The sequence below is a fragment of the Dermochelys coriacea genome, chromosome 7 (genome assembly GCF_009764565.3).
Source record: "Dermochelys coriacea isolate rDerCor1 chromosome 7, rDerCor1.pri.v4, whole genome shotgun sequence".
Taxonomy (NCBI): domain Eukaryota; kingdom Metazoa; phylum Chordata; order Testudines; family Dermochelyidae; genus Dermochelys; species Dermochelys coriacea.
Genome location: NC_050074.1, coordinates 74110570 through 74131432, shown reverse-complemented (window position 1 = coordinate 74131432; position 20863 = coordinate 74110570). Strand labels below are relative to the sequence as shown.

Genomic DNA, 20863 nt, shown 5'->3' with positions numbered 1-20863 from the left:
CCTAATAAATTTGTTAGTCTCTAAGGTGCGACAAGTACTCCTGTTCTTTTTGCGGATACAGACTAACACCGCTGCTACTCTGAAACCTATGGTGATGAATGTGATATAAGAACCTATTTAGAATAGAACCCTTTATAAACCACTTATAGATGGAAATTTAATACAAACTATGACCAGACAATCTAATCAGGGAGTACTACAGCAGACCCCACATCCACAAATCAGTACTAGGAAACCTGACTGGATCTTCCTACACAGGGGGATGCATGCACCTGTGGGATCTTAAGACTGGTGGCCATAAGAGATACTTTTTAAACCTTGCCTTGTGGAACAACTTTTGCAAAATAACTTGGAGCCCTATTGTGAAACCTGCGGATCTCTGAAAGTATGGAGAAGTGAATATTACAGAATTCCCACTGAATACTCCTTACTATGGAATAGGGATCCCCCCCGCCCCACAGACAGAGGAGAAGGCATGGCCCTTTGAACTAGTGGAAACCAGGGATCTTCGGGTCACTTGTGCTTTCAATCCTGCAGATCCCAGGAACAGAGTCTGCTCCTTTCCAGTGCAGGCTCCTCTTCTATCATGAAGCACAGACCACATCTCCTTTCCTGATATGGTGAGGATGATGTGGCTCTGAAGTTTATATAGCTTCTAGGAAAATTTACTTCTCCATGGAATCTTATCATAAAGACAGCATTCATGCAGGGGAACACAATTAATAGAGCAGTTGCAACTTGGTCCTGCCCTGGTACCCAACATACCGCTAATTAATGCTGGGATTGACTTGGAGGGGTTCTTTTGGGCTCCCAAGGAAAGAGAAGCACTATACACAGCTGCTGCTGCTCCAGTTCCACTCCTTGTATAGTATTTTGAGTGCAGTTATGTAACAAAAAATCCTACATTTGTAAGTTTCACTTTCATGATAAAGCGATTGCACTATAGTACTTGTATGAGGTGAATTGAAAAATACTATTTCTTTTATAATTTTAACAGTGCAAATATTTGTAATAAAAATAATAAAGTGAGTATGTACCCTTTGTATTCTGTGTTGTAACTGAAATGGATATATTTGAAAATGTAGAAAAACATCCAAAAATATGTAATAAATTTCAATTGGTATTCTATTGTGTAACAGTGCAATTAATCGCAATTAATTTTTTTCAATCGCGATTAATTTTTTGAGTTAATCGTGTGAGTTAACTGTGATTAACTGATAGCCCAAAATTCTAGTAATCAACCAATAAAAGAACATTTCAAATGTACATCTTTCTCTGACTTCCATTTTTTCACTGCATCACCTCCTGTTTTTCCCTCTTTCTTTTCTCTACCAGTATTGCTTTTAGCAATGCACACAATGTTGTGTTAATATTATGATCTATTGTTCTATTTAATTAGAGCTAAATCCTGCCTATGCCTTTTCAGGTGCCCGGGGGGGGGGGAGGAGGAGAGATGAACAGCCATCTTAGCACCTTGTGTAATGGGGATGTTAGGAAGGTATGGCACACAGTCATCTAGCAGATACGGATGGCTAACGTGACAGGGGATGCACCTTGAACACAACTGTTTGTTTGAGGAGAAATATCTGTGGTTTTCACAAGAGTCTGGTGAACTCATATGCTGCCATCCAGAGGAAGCACATCTGTACACCATTAACACTGAACAACATTGCTCTAACATAATGTAGCAATAAAACACACCCTACCGCGCATTCAGCCAGCAGGATTTCTCTTGCACTGAAAGTGCCTCACAGAATATCTAATCATGTGCTGGTGCTCACACTGCATAAATTCCTGAGTATATTGCTATGATTGGACCTCTAATTACTTGTCCAAAGGAGGAGGATTAATAATCCTATCTGGAATATAAATAGAGAAGACAGGGCTCTTTTCTTCCAAGATTCCATCATTTGTAGGATTGAAGGTGATAAAGGAGAGTACAGTATTTGCTCCAATGGGAGCTTACACTTTTCCTTTACAAAGTTCTCCTGCTGTTACAACATAGTTTTTTTGGATGCTACACTAGAATTTATTTAACTCCAGTGTACATGAACGTTTGATGTCAACTAGTAAAATCAATGGGCCGAATGCTGAAGACTTTGCATAATTAAAACTTCTATTGACCTCAGCAAGAGTACAGCCTGTGTAAGGACAGAGTGAAGCCATCAAGACACAGCCCAATATGCACTGGAGATTAATAAATTGGGGCCAAGTAGACTCTTTACACAGATCTTTCTATATGTAATAGAAGAGGATTGTTCTGGCCACAGTACAATTCTCCCACCCATCTCACCCTGCACGGATGACCTTCCAATGGAATTCTGTCAGGAGTAGAGTTCTACCAACTTTTGGTGGACAAGCCAAGAATGGAAGGTGAGTCAGGGGAGATGCTGCTCTCCATGGCACCAGGAATAAGTGAAATTCAGGCCAGCAATAATATAGCTCAGAGCTGAATTAGCACTCTCTTGGTCCCCGCTTCCCAAATCTTCAACTGCCTAGCAGGAGGCTAATCTGGCCACAAACTGTGTAACTCCTATTGCTGAAAGGAGGGATTGCAACCAAGGGGCATCTATGCAGATTGTTCTTTTCCTTGCATATCCTTGGTGGGCTGGGATGCACCACAGCCTCCAAAAATCTGGGTCCCCATCAGAGGGAATTGTTTAAAGGAAACTCTTATGAGAGGGAACCTTCCAGTGTTCCTCCCTCTCTCTACTCCCACTCCCTCCCCAAAACTCCCCTCCCAACTCTATGTGCTTTCTGTAGAAAGGGCCTTCGTTACCAAACGGAGAGAGATGAGCAGAAAAATAGTATCTGCTGTATTCAAAGGATTTCTTTGTGCTTAAAATTTTTCCCAACAATTAAACTAAACTCATTCACTCATTTCATACAGAAAAAATGCATTGCTTCAGTTTAAACTAATGTTATAATTATAGGGTGCATATTAGATCATTCTCCACTGAAACTCAGTCATCCAGCTTGCATTTGAAGCATTAACATTGTGAAGCTCCACGACACACACAACCTTTTAAAAACAGCCTCAGTCTAATATTTCTAGTTCTCCTATATATAGCCTGAAATAATTTATTTTAAGAAGATTCTGCCCAGTCATGGACAACACATTTCTGCTTGAAACGTTAATGCTAATTTGAAACTCCTGTTTAAGCTTGCAACGGCAGAATCCATGTTTAAAGTTGTATGCAAGTGTACTTCAATGGGACAATTTGTAGTTTAAAGTATTATTCAGCATGAGCAAAGGCACTGCAATCTGGCTCTATATTTCATTAATTAAGTTGTATTGGACCCATATATTATAGATGAGACAAATATAAACTGTTGTGTTGCATAAAGGTCTCAAACATTAATTTGGAATACTAGAATTTAATTCTCTTTTTCTTCTAGCCTTCCACCTGTAAAATTAGGAATCCTTGTTCCACAAATCCCAACTGTGAAGGGCTTAAAGGGTGCAATACAAACCTCAAAAAATTAAAAAAGGTTTACTGATTTGTTTTGTTTAAAAAAGACACAGTGTTAAAGTCTGCTGTCTCAACAGCCTTTCCAGAGCTAGAAGTTTTTGGTTCACCTCCCCTAAATTTAGAATGTCACATACCTCCCCCCACCCCCCAAAATAAAACAAACTGGCTTGAGGCATACAGTTGGTCAATAACAGCTTTACATGATTTTGGAAAAGAAAGGATGGTCCAGTAGCTACGACTAGTTAGGACAGTAGCCGAAGACTTGGGAAACCTAGGTTCAAGTCCCTGCTCTGCAACTGATGAGTTTGAAGCAAGTAATAAGAAAGGATCAGACCAATGATCCAACTAGCCCAGTATCCGGTCTTCCAACAGTGGCCAATGCCAGATGCTTCAGAGAGAATGAACAGAACAGGACAATTATTAAGTGATCAATACATACTCCGTTGTCCAGTTCCAGCATCTGGCAGTCAGAGGTTTAGGGACACACATAGAATGGACCATCGTGTAATATCCATTGATAGCCGACCTAATTCTTTTTTTTTAACTCAGTAATCTTTTTGGCTTCACAATATCACCTGGCAATGAGTTCCACAAGTTGACTTTGTGTTGTGTGAAGTACTTCCTTATATTTGTTTTAAACCTGCTGCCTATTAATTTTGAATGATTAATAACCACTGATTTCTTCTGGCCCTCAAAAAAGTAGAAAAAGTTATTCTCTTTCGTTTATCCCAAAATAGGATCCACCTAGGAAGTAAAGACAATAATAAAATGGTTCATTTTGTCTCAGGACCCAAAGATCAGGAGTTCCACTCCTCGAGAGAAGAAACTAAAACGGCCAAATGAAAGTACTGTTAATCACCTAGATGAAAATCTCTCAATTTGCCTATGGGTGATATATCTTTCTCCCTCACAACCCAGCTAAACAGAACACCAAGCAACCAAGCAAAGGTGCCAGTAGAGGGGATGGGGTGGACTGATATGAGGCCACTGATGGTGGGTACAGCCGGCAATAAGGGTCCATGCAGGCCCTGGTGCCCTTGGTCCTGTACTGTGGGCTCCAAAGATATGGGTACCACCCAAGTGGGCCTGGCATGTAGTGCATCAGAAAAGGTGGGTGCACCCAGGAGTCACACTATGTCGGGAGACTAGGGAAAAGGGTGGCTTTTCTGCTAAGAAGCCCTCAGAGTCTGAATAAGCTTCTGGAAATGGCAGAGCTGTCAGTGTGGGCAGTACCACAACCAGTGGAGAGTAGGAGTGACTCATCCACCAGTGTAGGTAGCAGCAGGGGTGGGTACAGTAGTTTGAGATGGGGATCACCAGATCCATCCGGCCTGCTGTCCAGGGCAGATTCCATTGTCCGCTGAACTGAGGAGGAGTATGTGGAGTGGAGCCTGGAGAATCCTGCCATGGCTGAGGATTGTGCACTGGCAGGCTATCGTAACCCTTAGTCACCGCAGGAGTCAGCAGTGCCAGCAAGTCTTGCTTCTGCTTCACCTTGCCCCGTCTAAGGGGGTGGCCCTGTGGAGTCATCACATGACATCTCACCTGACTGAAGCTGGCTCAGGGAGGGAACGCGATGTGTCACATTGATCTGCGACAGGGACTTGCTGTGTTCGTGAGAATGTTTGCGGCTTTCATGTGTCTACTCAAGTCTCTGCAGTGCCGATGGATCCGGGCATGAAGCCGAGGGCAAAGTGCTAACCGCCAGTGAGTGGCAGTGCACCATGTTAGGATATAGATATTCAGGCCTGTCTGTAAAGGCCTATACTCTAATAATTTAGGTGTATTCTTATCACTTAGCTAGTTATAGAGGTATAAAAGAAAGAATCAAAATCACTGTCTGCTCGTGTAAGGGCCTTCTCTTACTGTGACAGTCTGAGGCCCTGTTCTTAGGCTAAGCAGCAGAGGCAGCCATAAGCTGGGAAGCAACCGGTCACATTGTCATATTCCAAACTAGTCACATTGAAATAAGGTGCTATTGGGCTGTTAGGAATACAATCCTGTCCTGATAATGCCTATCGCCTCCAGAGAAAGGGAAGTACCTGGAATATGTAAAAGGAAACTTAGTTTGATAGCATCCTGTCTGGCAAGAACTCACTTATCAATAGCTGGGATGTGAAATCCACATTTCTGTGTTGTTCTATCATTGTAGTCCCCACTTCCCTGTGGTTTGTCTGTATAATCTCTGTCTGGTTCTGTGATTGTTTCTGTCTGCTGTATAATTAATTTTGCTAGGTGTAAACCACTTAAGGTGGTGGGATATAATTGATTAAATAATCATGTTACAGTATGTTAGAATTGGTTAGTTAAATTTCAGTAAAATAATTTGTTAAGGTATACATAAGCAGAACTCAAGTTTTTCTATATAGTCTGCAGTCAATCAGGAAGTAAGGGGTGGGAATGGGAACAGGGAATGGGGATGGGGAAATTGGAATCATGTTTTACTAAGGGGGGGAATGGGAAAAGGGACACAGGAAAGGCTCTGTGGTGTCAGAGCTGGGAAGGGGGACACTAAGGAAGGAAACTGGAATCATGCTTGCTGAAAGTTCACCCCAATAAACATTGAATTGTTTGCACCTTTGGACTTCGGGTATTGTTGTTCTCTGTTCATGCGAGAAGGACCAGGGAAGTAAGCAGGTGAAGGAATAAGCCCCTAACACACCGTCAGTACTGATGGTCTGGAATCAGATTCCACACAAGGCCAGAGTGCCTCTGCCATGAGAAACTTGCTGAGTCACAGAAATGGAGCACCACGGGTCCTTGACAGGAAGGTCTTGCTGATATCACAGAGGGTGACAAGGTGCGTCTCACCTAGGTAGTAGAAACAACACGTGTGCTCATCACTCACGGAGAATGAGTGAGGGCATAAGGCTCAGTTCTTGAACCCAGGATGCAGGGCATAATCCCCTGAAGAGGCCAGGGGAGGCCCTACATGGGTCTACTATATACACTAACTTATTTCCAGAAGTAAGAAGAAGCTGCAGAACTAAATAACTGTGTCTATAACTGTCTTTCTCATGGAGGCTACGAGCGCCGAGAGAGGATTCCGATGCTGACCATGTGGTAAGAGAGAACTGAGGGTGCATCACCCACACTGTCTCTTATAGCCTCACATGGAGCATGTGGCAATGTAAGATGACCACGTGAGTCAATGGATGCTGCAGCTGAAAAACTTCTGGCTCCGGCACATGCACACCCACATTTGGAATACATATAAGGATCATCACTTGAAGAACTCCTCCTCCTCTCCATCCCAGAGTTAAGAGGATAAGAAGTGAGGTTTCATTTCAAAGATTATACTAAAGAAATAAAAAGGGAAATACAAACAACTGTAGGTTATCTTGCTTAAGTCTACGCTCTCTAGTGAGAACTCAACCACCATATTTTAGATGTTTAACTCCTTTCTAAGTCCAAGCAAATTGGCCTAAGAAAGTGGTTTTCAACCTGTGGGTCTGCAGACCATGTCTAAAATTTCCAAAGGGATCTGCACCTCCATTCAAAATTTTTTAGGGATCTGCAAATGAAAAAAGGTTGAAAAGGTTGAAAAGGCTAGCCCTGTTCTTCCCTCTCTCCCCTTTGCATTGCCTTCCTCTACCTCTTCTTATCAGCCCCCAGTTGATGGAGTAATTGGCTCAACCAGCCAGGCTGACTGGCTAATTACCCCCTTCAATTTTCATCAGGGTAACTAATTAATATTGAGTGATCAGAGTACAGGCTCACCTGTTTGCATCCTGCACTCTGTCACAGGTGTATTTACAGGAGTGTCAGGTGTAAGAGACGGGACACAACTGTCCCACCCTGGTGGCATTGGTGAGGCCTCAGCTGGAGTACTGTGTCTAGTTCTGGGTGCCACACTTAAGGAAAGATATGGACAAGTTGGAGATGTTGCTTTCTGCTGGACTAACAATTATGAAAGTTTTAGGAAACCTTACCTATGAGGAATGGTTAAAAAAATCAGATATGTTTAGAAAAGAAGATTGCGCCGGAAGTGAACCTAATAACAAACTTGAGATATGTTAAAGGCTGTTAGAGGATGGTGATCAATTGTTCTCCCTGTCCACTGACAGGTCAAGAAGGGAAAATTTAGACTAGATATTAGGAAAATCTTTCTAACTGTAAGGCTAGTTAAGCACTGGAATAGGCTTCCAAAGCAAGTTGTGGCATCCCAGTCATTTGAGGTTTTTAAGAACTGGTTGGACAAACACCTGTCAGTGATAGTCTAGGTTTACTTGGTCCTGGCTCAGCACCGGGGACTGGGCTAGATGACCTTTCAGGTACTCTTGAGCCCTATGTTTCTATGCTGCTGCTTCTGGCAATGTCCAGTAGTTAATGCTTTAGTGACAGAAGTAACCTCCACCAACTTCTCACCTGGCCAGGTATGCAATGCCCACATGGAAAGATAATATCCTTCTGGTTTCTTATACCTGTTTATAATTAAATGAATGTTTATATTACTTAAGAATGTACTACTAAAAATTAATTTACAAGTAGTAGTATGAAATGACATTTTATTTAATTACATTCAGTGTTGTGTATTGTAATGCATTACTAAATAAAAAATTACAAACAGAAATGACAAAAATCCACTCTTAATTTACATAACCCAATTACATTAAGTGCTGTTACAATCAGAAAAGTGACTTAGACGATAAATGCGGGAACACAAAATATCATTTCTTCAATGTCTTCCATATCAAATGTGCTCAATTCAGAAGTCAAAAGGTTAATTTTTTTCTCCATCTATCAGTATTACAAACTCAACATGTTTCAGAGTAGCAGCCGTGTTAGTCTGTATTCGCAAAAAGAAAAGGAGTACTTGTGGCACCTTAGAGACTAACAAATTAATTAGAGCATAAGCTTTCGTGAGCTACAGCTCACTTCATCGGATGCATCCGATGAAGTGAGCTGTAGCTCACGAAAGCTTATGCTCTAATAAATTTGTTAGTCTCTAAGGTGCCACAAGTACTCCTTTTCTTTTTGCCAAACTCAACATGGGATCTGAAGGGGGAAAAAAAATAACAAGCTCTGTTTTGTCTGCTCCTGACATCTTCAGCAGTAAAAACAGGGATTTGTAGACACAATTGGCTAACAACTTAATTGATAATTAGAGCTGAGAGATATATTTTGGCCTTTTTGAGGGGCAGGGGATAAAAATATGGATCTGTTTTTAAAAGCATTTTGCCGGATTGTTTCAGTCAAAAAAAGTTAAATTCAGAAAATAAATGGAAAAGTTTTGATTTTTCAGTGCAAAATGACTCGTGTAATTCTCTTCAATTCCATTTTAGAAACGTTAAAAATGCTGGAAAATCAAACTGAAATATTTAGTTTTGAGACAAAAAAAATGTTTATTTTCACCCATATGATTTTCCTCACCTTTCCAATTCAAAGACTTCAATAAATTTGTTTTGGGTTGACCTGAAAGGATTTTCCTTCCATATTTTTCAGAACTGCCAGCAAACCAAAAAAAAAAATCATTTATTCACACTGTTCTGATGATGATGCAGGAAACAGAATAAAAAACAGCTCGTTCTTAATTCTGATCAGTATATAAATCAGCCAGGAGTCGAAGACACAAAGTGGAACACTATGTTTAAGGTGCCATTTTTTATCTATAAACTAAATGTTCTCCTCCCTACACTCCCTGGAACAGAGGAGACTCTATGCTGCATAGCCTATGCTCCCCAGCTAGGGAGGCGTGAAAGGCAGAGCAGCACCTACATGGAGTTTCCATGGGATTCTGGCTCCACAGCTAGGGATTAAGGCTGGGTTCCCCTAGATTTTCATTTCCCTGTACCTGGGGGGAAACTAAGACAACTGTAAGATTCAGAGTCTGCAATGATTTCTGCTGAATCTACTTCGATAGTCGGACAGCGGCAATCCTGAAAGCCAATGGCAGCAGGCTCTGGCCTACAATGGATCCCCTAGAGCTGGAACTAAGGGTTGAAAATTGCATTCCTCTTTCATGGGAGAGGTAAATCTGACACACCCCAAAAGAATTCCAAGGGCACTTAGTCAATGGAAAGTCAATTAGTTTCCAATCCCTTATGGAGGAATAATTTCCATAGAGGGAAGTTGGCACCTAGTTGCTAGAGTTGGCTGAATTTTTCTTATGAAAAAGGTTAATATTTGTCTAATTTTTTTCCAAACCAAAAAAGTTTTCTTTTTTAATTTTCCAGAAGTATCTCCCATTTTTCAGAAAGCTCCCCCTGTCCTGCTCCAATACACACCCACACACAACTTTTGGTCCATGAAAGTTTTAGAAAAATGTGTGTGTGCACATACATGTTTCTTTTGAAAATGTTCATGGAAAATAATTGCCATTTTCCAGTCTGCTGTATTAGTCACTTTTTTGGCACACAGAATTAAGAGCCAAGCATTGCTCTTTCACATAAGTAATGCTGTCACAATGGCAATTTTGGGCCCTAAATGAGTAATTGTTTTGCTTGAATGTGTTTGTGTATGGAAATGTAGAGATCTTAAGATGAAACCACAGCACAAGAGAAATGTTTTCCAGTCATAAGACTAACCTAAAAACACAACTATTACTCATCCTCTCTTGGGAAACAGAATGACTTTGTATTCCTCACAGCCAAGCAGATTCTTATCATTTATATTTAGTACATATTAAAGGCGCTGTTTGGTCAATCAGTGGTGTACTGGCAGTGCAGCATGTAGATCCAACCCTGCACTCTATATTTAGGGAAACACTCCATTGGTTGTCACTTTCCCACCTAGGGACAGTACTTTTCTATGGCAGTTATAGCGCTGTTTATTTGCTCTTGCTAGTAGCAGCACTTCTCAATGACTAGTGCCAAATTATTATCCTCTTATTGCAGGCATCCCCACAGCTCTAACCCCTTGAGGTCATCTGACAGTTTGGTTAGGTTCTTCTCTGTGCTCGCTACCCTGCCAACTTTGGTATCAGCCAATTTGATCATTGATATATCTACACCAATAAAACCAATGATGAACTACCAAAATCTTAAAGGGTTCCCTCCTCACCCCACAAGGGGGTTGTTGCCCACCTCGCCCCCAGGACCCCTGCCCCATCCACTCCCCTCCCCTGTCCCCTGACTGCCCCCAGAACCAGGCAGAAGAGTCTTGTGGGCCACCGTAGTGGGTGCCCACCCCCCCCAACAGCCAGAGGCACCTGCCGGGGGGCGAGGTGGGGAGTCCTGGAGGTGCTTACCTGGGGCAGCTCCCAGGAAGCATCCGGCAGGTCCTTCTGGCTCCTAGGGGCGGGGGAGCGTAGCTGGGGGGGAGCAGAGGGAATGGCTGCTCCCCCACTGATCACATCAAAAGTGGCGCCTTAGGCGCCAACTCCCTGGGTGCTCTGGGGCTGGAGCACCCACGGGGAAAATTTGGTGGGTGCAGAGCACCTACTGACAGCTCCCCGCCCCATGCCCGGCCCCAGATCACCTCCGCTCCGCTCCGCCCCGCCTCCGCCCCTGAACACACCGCCCTGCTCTGCTTCTCCGCCCCCTCCCACGGCTTCCCGCAAATCAGCTGTTTGGTGGGAAGCCGGGGAGGGCTGAGAAGCAGGCGGCGGCTTCCCGCTCAGGCCGATGGTGGCGGAGGTAAGCTGGGGAGGGGAGCAGTTTCCCTGCCCCCCCCGGGTTACCTGCTGCGAGTGGCCCTCCTCGTGCCCCCCGCCCCAGCTCACCTCCACCTCCCTGGGCCTGAGCGGGAAGCCGCGGCCTCCTTCTCAGCCTGCCCCTGCTTCCTGCGCAAACAGCTGATTTGCGGGAAGCCTGGGGGGGGCGGAGAAGCAAAGCGGGGCGGCGCGTTCAGGGGAGGAGGCAGAGGCGGAGCGGAGGTGAGCTGCGCCGGGGGAGGTGCGGGGAGCTGTCGGTGGGTGCTCTGCACTCACCAAATTTTCCCCTTGAGTGCTCCAGCCCCAGAGCACCCATGGAGTCAGCACCTAAGGCACCACTTTTGGCCAGTTAAATTTAGAAGCCATTTTAGAACCGGTTCTCCCTCGCGGAACAACCAGTTCTAAAAGGGCTTCTAAATTTAACAACTGGTTCTAGCGAACCAGTGCGAACTGGCTCCAGCTCACCACAGAGTAAAGCCCATGAAACAATAAGCAAACAAAATAGAATTGCTAGCAAATTTCTTGCAGGCATACAAAGCAGCCCAGGATACAATCCGAACACACTCCCTATGAGACTAGAGCGTTTCAACCTGCCATGATCGCCTTCTATTCCTACTGCCGATTTTTCCATTGTCATGGCAACAACTCCACAGACCACAGTAGGAGAACCACTAACATGCTTAATGCAGACACCATTTTTTCATAAATTAAAGCCAATTTCAGTCATTAATCTTTGTCTTCTAAAAATCATCCTAAGAATGTGTCCGCTTAATATGACCATGGTTCCTTGGGTAAATGCATATGGTTATAATTACATTATTGCCAATTAATACTTTATAGTTCTACAGCGCCTTTCCCCTGAGGGCCTCAAAGTGAATTTCAAATACTAGGTAACCCATTTTACAGAGAGGGAAACTAAACCATACTGAGATTGAATGGCCTTCCTGAGAGAACAGAGCAACTAAGTGTCAGAGCTAGGGCTAGAATTTACAATGTCTCACTTCCACACCTATGGTCAGACTGCTCAGCCACACTCCAAAAGTTCAGACTGTGAAGAGACTTTATTTAGTTGTCTGATAAAGCTATCATAAACACAGTGCACCAATTTCCATACCTAACTCTGCAGGCACATCTCCCACTGGTATCAATGAGGAGTTGCATGTGCAGATTCAAGAGTACATTCTAGTCTGTTTGCCCCTCTTTTCTTCTTTTTATGCACACATGGCTGCAGCAAATGCAGCTTTTCTAGTTCTCAGTGCCTCTTCTGAAATTACATACTTCTTATGCACGAGAAAAGTACTGTTAAAAGTGAGGGTTAGCAGAGTCATAAAGTACATCATCTATGGAGAAAACATGAATCCCTGTGCTCCTTCTACAAACGTACAAAAGCTATATGGAGACATACTAATTGATCTTTTCTTCATCAGTATGACCCAGTAGAAGAATGTTGTATCATTGAGAAAAGGGGTTTTATGTCTCAGCCTTCAAGATGGAGGTCTTTGAAAGGTCCCTTCACTACATTAAGAGGCTATTACTCATTTCTTCCCCACAAAAATGGCAAAAATTTAAAAGCTCCAGTTTCAACACAGCCTGAATATCACAGATAGAAAAGGCAAAAACCTAGTTCAATTTAGCAATTTTTCTCTCTAGTTGCTAGGTTCATTCCTATCTTTCCATTTCATGTCAAGTTTAAAAATATGATTTTGGGGCATTCTACCAAAAAAGAACATCTTGCACTCTGCAAAGTCTGTGCATAGAAATTTCTCTCTCTAAAGTTTGTGCCAAAAATGTCAAACAAGCCATGTTTCATCATAGCCACAGCTCTGTAAGAGTCCTGTTGTGATAAGGGCAAACATTTGACTTTCCAGGTGTACATATTTGCCATGTCAATTTTACATTAGATTATTTTTGTTCTAGATCAATGCAAAGAGTGTGTGAAGGGGAAGACAATCAATATGTAAACAGACTTCAGCTTTAAGCTCTCCATGAGGTTATAAACAAAGGTTTTGGTTTTTTAATTATGCAAGATTCCTTGACAACATTACTTTGTCCTCAGAAAATCTGACAGTTTGATAGGTAGATGACAGGCAGAGTCTGGTTGGTTTTACAGATGAATAAATGAAAAATGTTAGTTCTGGGAAAAGTTATGATTTCCAAAAGCTGCATAGATGAGGACTGTTTACTGGAATCACAAATGCCTAGTGCTGTAAACCCTCCGTGATCATAAGGACATGTTCTCCAAGCGACCTGCATCCTCACGGTCAGTCCCTGACTCAGAAGTTAAATCAGGAATGCTGAGCTGGGTAGTCACTGAGCTGGAAGTGCAAGAGCAGAGGTCTGGTGAGAAACTAAATAGATGGCAGAGGAGCTAATATTAGGTGTGTGGTAGTCAGTCTTTAGCTACTCCATGTAATTTCCTGCCAACTAAGTTAGCAACTACATGTCCATAGGCTCTCTCCCACCTCCCTTTCTCAACAAATACCTACTGCTATCTTTAAAAAAAAAATCCCTATCCTACACACACACACACACACACACACACACACACAAAGCCTCCTGTACCAGATTTTCTGGTGTGCTCTGTTTCATTTTTTTCTGCAGAGTGAAGGCAGTGGAAACCTGTCATAACTCCCCAGCTGAGCATGCCTCCAGCATAAGAGAGTCTCCAGTAGGCCTGGAACTGGCTCCTACTCTTCCTTTCCCTCCAAAAGGAAAGCAGGGAGCATGACAGGGCCAACCAGGAGTATACAGGAAAAGAGATAGAAAGCAAAGTACACTCTTCAGCTAACGTATGGGAACAAAAGCCAGCTGGTGCAGTTTAGAGCAGCTCATAGGATGCCGTACACTGCACTGAAGATGCCGCAGAGATGTGGCTCCCTATATTTGTGGACGTTGTTCACTGAGATACATTGCAGTGAATCACAGTAACACAAAACTGTTTCCGTTGAACATAGAGATGGCGAAAATGGAATTTTAGAGTGCAGAGAAATACATTCCCCAAGAAAGTTCACCACTACAACTAGTATCAAGTTGATGCATCAAAAAGAGACACACAAAATCCAAATTTAAAGATGATGTTCTTTCCTGATTTCACACTGGTGGGGAGGAATAAAGCAAAACAAAGATAGGAAAGGTGAATGGATTTACTCTCAACTATTACTGCCAATTTATTCATACTGGCTGATGTTACACTGTAATATAATTTAATGTCATGTATTCCTTAATGCTAAGTTTAAACTTTAGAGACTTACAGAATCATTCTGGAAGTCTCTAAAGTATCTAAAGGTGTATGTTGTTTACTCCCTAATCATATGAATACTAGTCTCAAGAAAGCACAGTATTTGATTTTGGGAAAAACAACTACACATTTGCTCATTTCTCCCAAGTCATGCAGTCATGCCTAGAATGCCTGAGGATGGCAATGACTGACCCACAAAAACAACGAGGAGTCTGGTGGCACCTTAAAGACTAACTGATTTATTTGGGCATAAGCTTTCATGGGTAAAAAACCCACTTCTTCAAATGCATGGAGTGAAAATTACAGAAACAGGCATAAATATATATTGGCACGAGAGAAGGCAGTTACCTTACAAGTGGAGAACTAATGTAGAAGGCCAATTCAGTCAGGGTGGACGTGATCCACTCCCAATAATTGATGAGGAGGTGTCAATACCAAGAGAGGGAAAATTACTTTTGTAGTGAGCCAGCCACTCCCATCCCTATTCAAGTCCAAATTGATGGTGTTAAGTTTGCAAATGTATTGTAGCTCAGCAGTTTCTCTTTGAAGTCTGTTTTTGAACTTTTGTTGAAGTATGGGCTACTTTTAAATCTGTTACTGAGTATCCAGGGAGATTGAAGTGTTCTCTTACTGGCTTTTTTATGTTACCATTCCTGATGTCTGATTTGTGCCCATTTATCCTTCTACGTAGATGCACTCCATGCATCTGAAGAAGTGGGTTTTTTACCCACGAAAGCTTATGCCCATATAAATCTGATAGTCTTTAAGGTGCAACCAGACTCCTCATTGTTTTTGTGGATACAGACTAACACAGCTATCCCTCTAATGACTGACCCAAATGCTCCCAACTCTTTGCATGGTTGGAAGGGAACAAACACCTGCACAAATTGACAATGGGGATAAAGTGGAGGGGAGAAGCAGGGTTCCCCTGAACCCATCTTAGCCCTTCTGCATGGAGTACTGGGTACAGAGATTCCAGGCATAAAGGAGTAATGAGCACCCAAAGGAAGGGACAGAGGAGAATTATGTATTATGAAACATGCTCCCCTTGGAAAGAGGCTTGAAGTCTGTGATGATTTGCTATCCAACAGTAGTGTTTCTCCTGTGTGTACTACCTCCCCAACTAAGGGCCAAATAATAACAATCTTGATCATATTGAATAGTATTTTACACTATGTACCTTACTTCTAGAACAAGATACTATTCAATGTCAGTAAGGGTACCACAGTTAGGCACTGAGATATTAATTCCTTGCAGAGAGAGCCAATGGAACATAACTGTAGTACTGAAATCAGTGGTAGCGTGGCTCGATAACCAGTCTTGCTACCAGGAGAAAGGGTTGCTGGTGCAATGTGCACAGGATTATCTGCGGTGTGGTTGGGGCCAGGGACCCTGAAGATTTGGAACTGTCCAGCCTGCAGATTCCTGACCTAAGCATCTCTATCCCTTGCAAATTTGCTAGGTTACAAACTTTGCCTTAAGATTAGGGCAACAAGGGAGATTAACCATAAAGAGACATTTGCAAGGTATTTTGAGGGTATGGAAATAAACATTAATGTAATGACAGGTTTCAGAGTAGCAGCCATGTTAGTCTGTATTCCCAAAAAGAAAAGGAGTACTTGTGGCACCTTAGAGACTAACAAATTTATTTGAGCATAAGCTTTTGTGAGCTACAGCTCACTTCATCAGATGCATAACATTAATGTAATGTTACCTTCTGCAAGTCAAATATTTCGCTGCATATTAATTCTGAGAACAGAAACCATTCACCTAGTACACTGTATTTCAGACCTTTCAAGAGAGATATGTGTATAGGACAAAGAATCAAAGGCAGTTTTGTCAAGTAAGGCCTTCAGGACTGGGCCTTTGGTTTTTTACCCTACAGATCATCTAAATTCAGAAGTTTAATGTAAATCTGCATATTGAATCCACCCTTAAGACATTTCTACAGAACTGATACTGTTTTGGAGCTCTAGATTGAATTTCTGAACAAAGTCAGCAGCAGCAGCCACATTCTGTTCCTTTAGGAATGGGTGAACCTCCTCACAAATGGTTTTTGTGGGCAGTTCCCGGATTTGCAAAACTAGCCTGAGTCAGAAACCCTTTTAAACATAAATCTAAATTTAAACCCATTTTTATTTTTACCAAGAGGGATTCTTTTTAAATTAAATAAAAAGCTGTGTTTTCCCCAGCTAGCTAAAGGGAACCTTGTGCTGTATAGTAGGAATAGAACAAGAAAGCTCTGCTGGTGTAAGTGGACACACTATTCAATCTATATCATATACCTCTAATATAGTTTACCACTACAATATTTCTCTCTTTCCCTCTCCTTATTTCCCATTCCTCCTCCCTACTCCCACCACAGTCTCTCCATATTAAGGCACAAAACCAATAATGTGCAAGTCAAACTTCAAACAAAAATGCTTGCAGGGGATTGAAATCAGGCAGAACAAGTCTGCTGATCCCTATTCAAGAGACCAGGTCACAAGCTGATGCAGTGAATACAATATCAGTAGAGCCATAGTTTCATCACTGGAATGCAAAAATAATAAACTTAGATTTGTATCTTTGCAACGTGAGAGTTCAGCAACACGTAGATTAATTTATTTCCACTTTGGAATACCTAATTCACTCAAGCTAAGATTTCTGTTTCCCAAGTTTCAGCCCAGAATAAAATTTTGCTGACATATATAACTCATATCAAACACAGGGGAAATGCTAACTCTACCCTTTACTATAAATGTTATAAAATGTACCACTGTGATACATGCTCCAAACAGAGAATTGTGGGGGGAACCATATAGAGAAGTTAATACCAGAAATTTTGAAAATTAATTTTTAAAGAGAACTGTACTCAGCTTTGACAGGAAGCATATTACAAAGGATTAGTGTAGAGTTCTTCTTGTACTCCATTGCATACCCATATGAACATTGCCAATCAATGTCAACAGCTTATTAATATTTTACTGAAAACCTGTAAGATGATTCAAACTTCAGCTGTCTTGATAGGGTGTTACTAAGCGACTTTGCTGCATGTCTGAGAATTAGTTTTCACAGCACTCTTTCGCTCAAAACTACAGATCTATATTGATACATTCAAAACATTTTCCTCATAACCTGCAACAAGCTCAAACAACTGTTTCCCAAAACTGTATGTGTGCACCGCCTTTTCCAGCTAAACATAAGAGAGACTCCATGGTGTGTCTGAAATGATACATTGCACTCACCGTAATCACTGTCATAAAATACTATGAATTTTTGCCATCGAAGTTCAGTGACGAGTTTCAGCATAACGTCATTGAGGCGGACAGGCGGTCTGGCTGCTAGTGTGTATTCTTCCTCCTCAAGACTAGGATTTAGGTGGCAAGTAGTGCGCGGGGAACCTCCCGAGTTGCGCTGTACAAAGAGGTGTGGGATGTGCATGGCATCTGTCAGGGACTGCAGGGCATTGGCTGAGGCACAACCAGTGGATGTCACTAAGGCTAAGATTCCCAGGGTCATCAGGTCACAGGCTGAGGAAAACAAAGGAGAAAACAGGATTAGAGCAACTTCAAAACTCCTTTGGTCTAGCTAAGCACTACAGACAACGAGGTAGATACAATTTCTGCCCTGAAGAGCCGGACATGCGCTGATTAGTTATACTACAGTTATGCCACATTGCTCCAACTGAGAGCAAGACCCCATTGAGCTAGGTACTGTACATATACAGTCAGAGGCAGTTCCTGCACCAAAGAGCTCACAATCTAGGGTGACCAGACATCCCAATATTATCAGGACGGTCCAGATTTTAGGGGCTTTGTCTTACATATGCAACTATACCTGCTCCAAACCCCAAAAAAGTGTTCCGATTTTTCATACTTGCTATTTGGTCGCCCTATTACAATCTAAGTTGGGAAAATAGACCAAGGGGTTGGGGGGCGGGATGGGGGAAGAGACAATATCTCCATTTTTTAGATGTGAAATGGAGTCAAAGATTAAATAACTTGCCTCAGGTCATACAGGAAGTCTGTGACTGAGACAGGAAGTGAACTCAGATCTGCTGAGTCCCAGTCCAGTGCCTTAGCCACAAAATCCTCCTTCATCTGATGTGTATTGCAGAGATCAAAATGTTGGGGCCCTAAAGAGAGATTCCGCCTCAAGCATTTGGTTTATACAAAGTTCTGAAGAATTTTTAAACTTACAAAAAAACCTGCATCTTTTTAACCAAGAAAACTCTCAAAGTATGTTTTAGAATGAAGGGAAAAGCATGAATGACTAAGCATTTAACAATACTGTAAAGCTGTCTTTAAAAAATCTGGGAGAGCAGCTGCAATTTAAAAGCAAATCTGAAACCATCTGCTACTGAAAACTGAGTGTCACACAAATTCTAAATACATACAGTGTTAGCTGTAAAACCTAGCCCTTGGATCTCCTATTTAGCAAGCTATTGTTTTGTTTAAAAGTGCAACTGACACATCTGTTATATTTTTCCATACACAAAGAACAACCATGTACTTTCAGTCTAAGTTACTTCTATTTTAGATTATGGGAAAGAACAAGAAAGGATCACAGTAAAGTTTCCATGAGAGAGCACAGTGTCGCTGTAACCTACCAGTCTGTGTGTTATGCAATCCCACCCCCACCAAGTATCCAGTTTACAGAATTCAGAGTAGCAGCCGTGTTAGTCTGTATTCGCAAAAAGAAAAGGAGTACTGGTGGCACCTTAGAGACTAACAAATTTATTAGAGCATAAGCTTTCGTGAGCTACAGCTCACTTCATCGGATGCATTTGGTGGAAAAACCAAATGCATCCGATGAAGTGAGCTGTAGCTCACGAAAGCTTATGCTCTAATAAATTTGTTAGTCTCTAAGGTGCCACCAGTACTCCTTTTCAGTTTACAGAAGAATCTCTTATACCTCCTACCCTCCCACACACACCCCAGCTAAAGCATCATGGCTACAAAGACCCATGCTTTCAGCTCTAAAGGTCCCTAATACAATCTGCAGCACCTGTCTCAGGTAATTACATAGCCCCCATTACTGTAGTATCTGAGCATCACACACTCTTTAATGCATTTATCCTCACAACAGTCCTTTGAGGCAAGGAAGTGCCATTCTTCCCATTTGACGGCTAGGGAACTGAGGCATGGAATAAGTGATTTGTCCCATAAGAAGCCTGTGGCAGAGCAAGGAACTGAGCCACATCTCATATCCTTGGTTAGTGCCCTAATCCTTGCACCATCATCTTCCTCTATTAGATAGTGCCTGTCACGTAAATGGGGAGTCATCAGGGATCTAAAGTGCTGATGAGCTTCCTTTGTCCACAGGAAATTTGTAACCTATTGGTCAATGCATGGTGTGTCCACACTGCACCTGATCCACAGAGGAAATGTGGTAATTACAGCTATCAGCTCTTGAGTCTGAGCTGTAGACCTATGCTTTTAGATCCAGAGGCCCCTCATTCAATGCCCGTTCGGCAGAAAGGAGGCCCCTAGAAATGGAGATGTGCCGTACAAATAGTACAACGCTCAAACAACTGCATACACCACAGCTACTAATATTCATTATCCAAGCAGGGGGAAAGTAGCCACAAAAATCAGATCTGGATTTTGAACAAGAAGTTCCAGAGTTTAAATCCAGAATAGAGTCCAAGACACTCTCCTCCTCTCCCTCATATCCTCCCATGCCCGTCCCCCTCCCAAAAAAGTTCTGTATTTTGAAGCCCACACATACTCAATATGTTTCCAATATTTTCTGCTCTGACCATACAACAAAAACAGGCCTCTTGTGCTATTTCTGTGTGACTACTTTGGTCTTGGATGAAACCAGAAAGTGTGAAGAGTTGAAAAGTGAAGGAAAAGAAATTAGGGATCCGTTGAAAAAACTCCAAATATGCCAGATCCAGCCAATTGGCCTCCCTCAATTCTCAGAAGCAGAGAACCCGTACAGGTCACTGGTAATTACATACCATACATTTTTTTGATATAACCAGTTAACTATTCCACAGAAGGTCTTTTTAAAAAAGCACGGAAAACACAGTGATTTCACTTTGACATCGGACGTACATACTTCATTGTACGTGGAATGCTCAGCAAGTAAACTAATCAAACAGTGAAAAGGTGAAGTGCTTTTAAAACCATTTCCTTGATGGTCCTTACAATAAATGTGTCATCTGCATTATCTAAATTTACTCTGTGTTAATTATAATTATATAAAATTGTTGTTTTTCCCCACCTCTGGGAGCTGACCTGATTCAGCAGCAGAGAAGCATTGCATTGCCAAACAGCAGACCTAGGTTTGGTAACAGATTTGATTTCCCAGGCCAGTTGCCAGACAAAGCAGAACATGTCACATAGGTAATTTACTTAGTCATAGTAGGGAAGGGAAGGGGGAAGAAAGAAGTAGGGATAGAGGAAAGAGAATAGCCCATCTGAGACATTCCTGGAGGGATCACCAACCAGTGAGCTTTGGCGTCATCTAAGGTGAGAACAACATGCCTGGATCTACAATTCTACTTGTAAAAGTAGCCAGAGGAAAAGCAAAACCTTTTCCTAACAGTGTGCATTGTGGGAGACTTCA

General features: G+C 42.2%; 1 protein-coding gene across 6 annotated transcripts in view; it reads right to left on the bottom strand.

Annotated features, from left to right (window-relative positions):
- GRID1 (glutamate ionotropic receptor delta type subunit 1) overlaps window positions 1–20863 on the bottom strand; it is an 857119-nt gene that overhangs the window by 479475 nt on the left and 356781 nt on the right. For all 6 annotated transcript variants that reach the window (XM_038411443.2, XM_043519481.1, XM_043519478.1 and 3 more), the window contains one exon: window positions 17533–17817. In XM_038411443.2, coding sequence (XP_038267371.1) covers window positions 17533–17817 — 285 coding nt within the window. The remainder of the gene's footprint in view (window positions 1–17532; window positions 17818–20863) is intronic.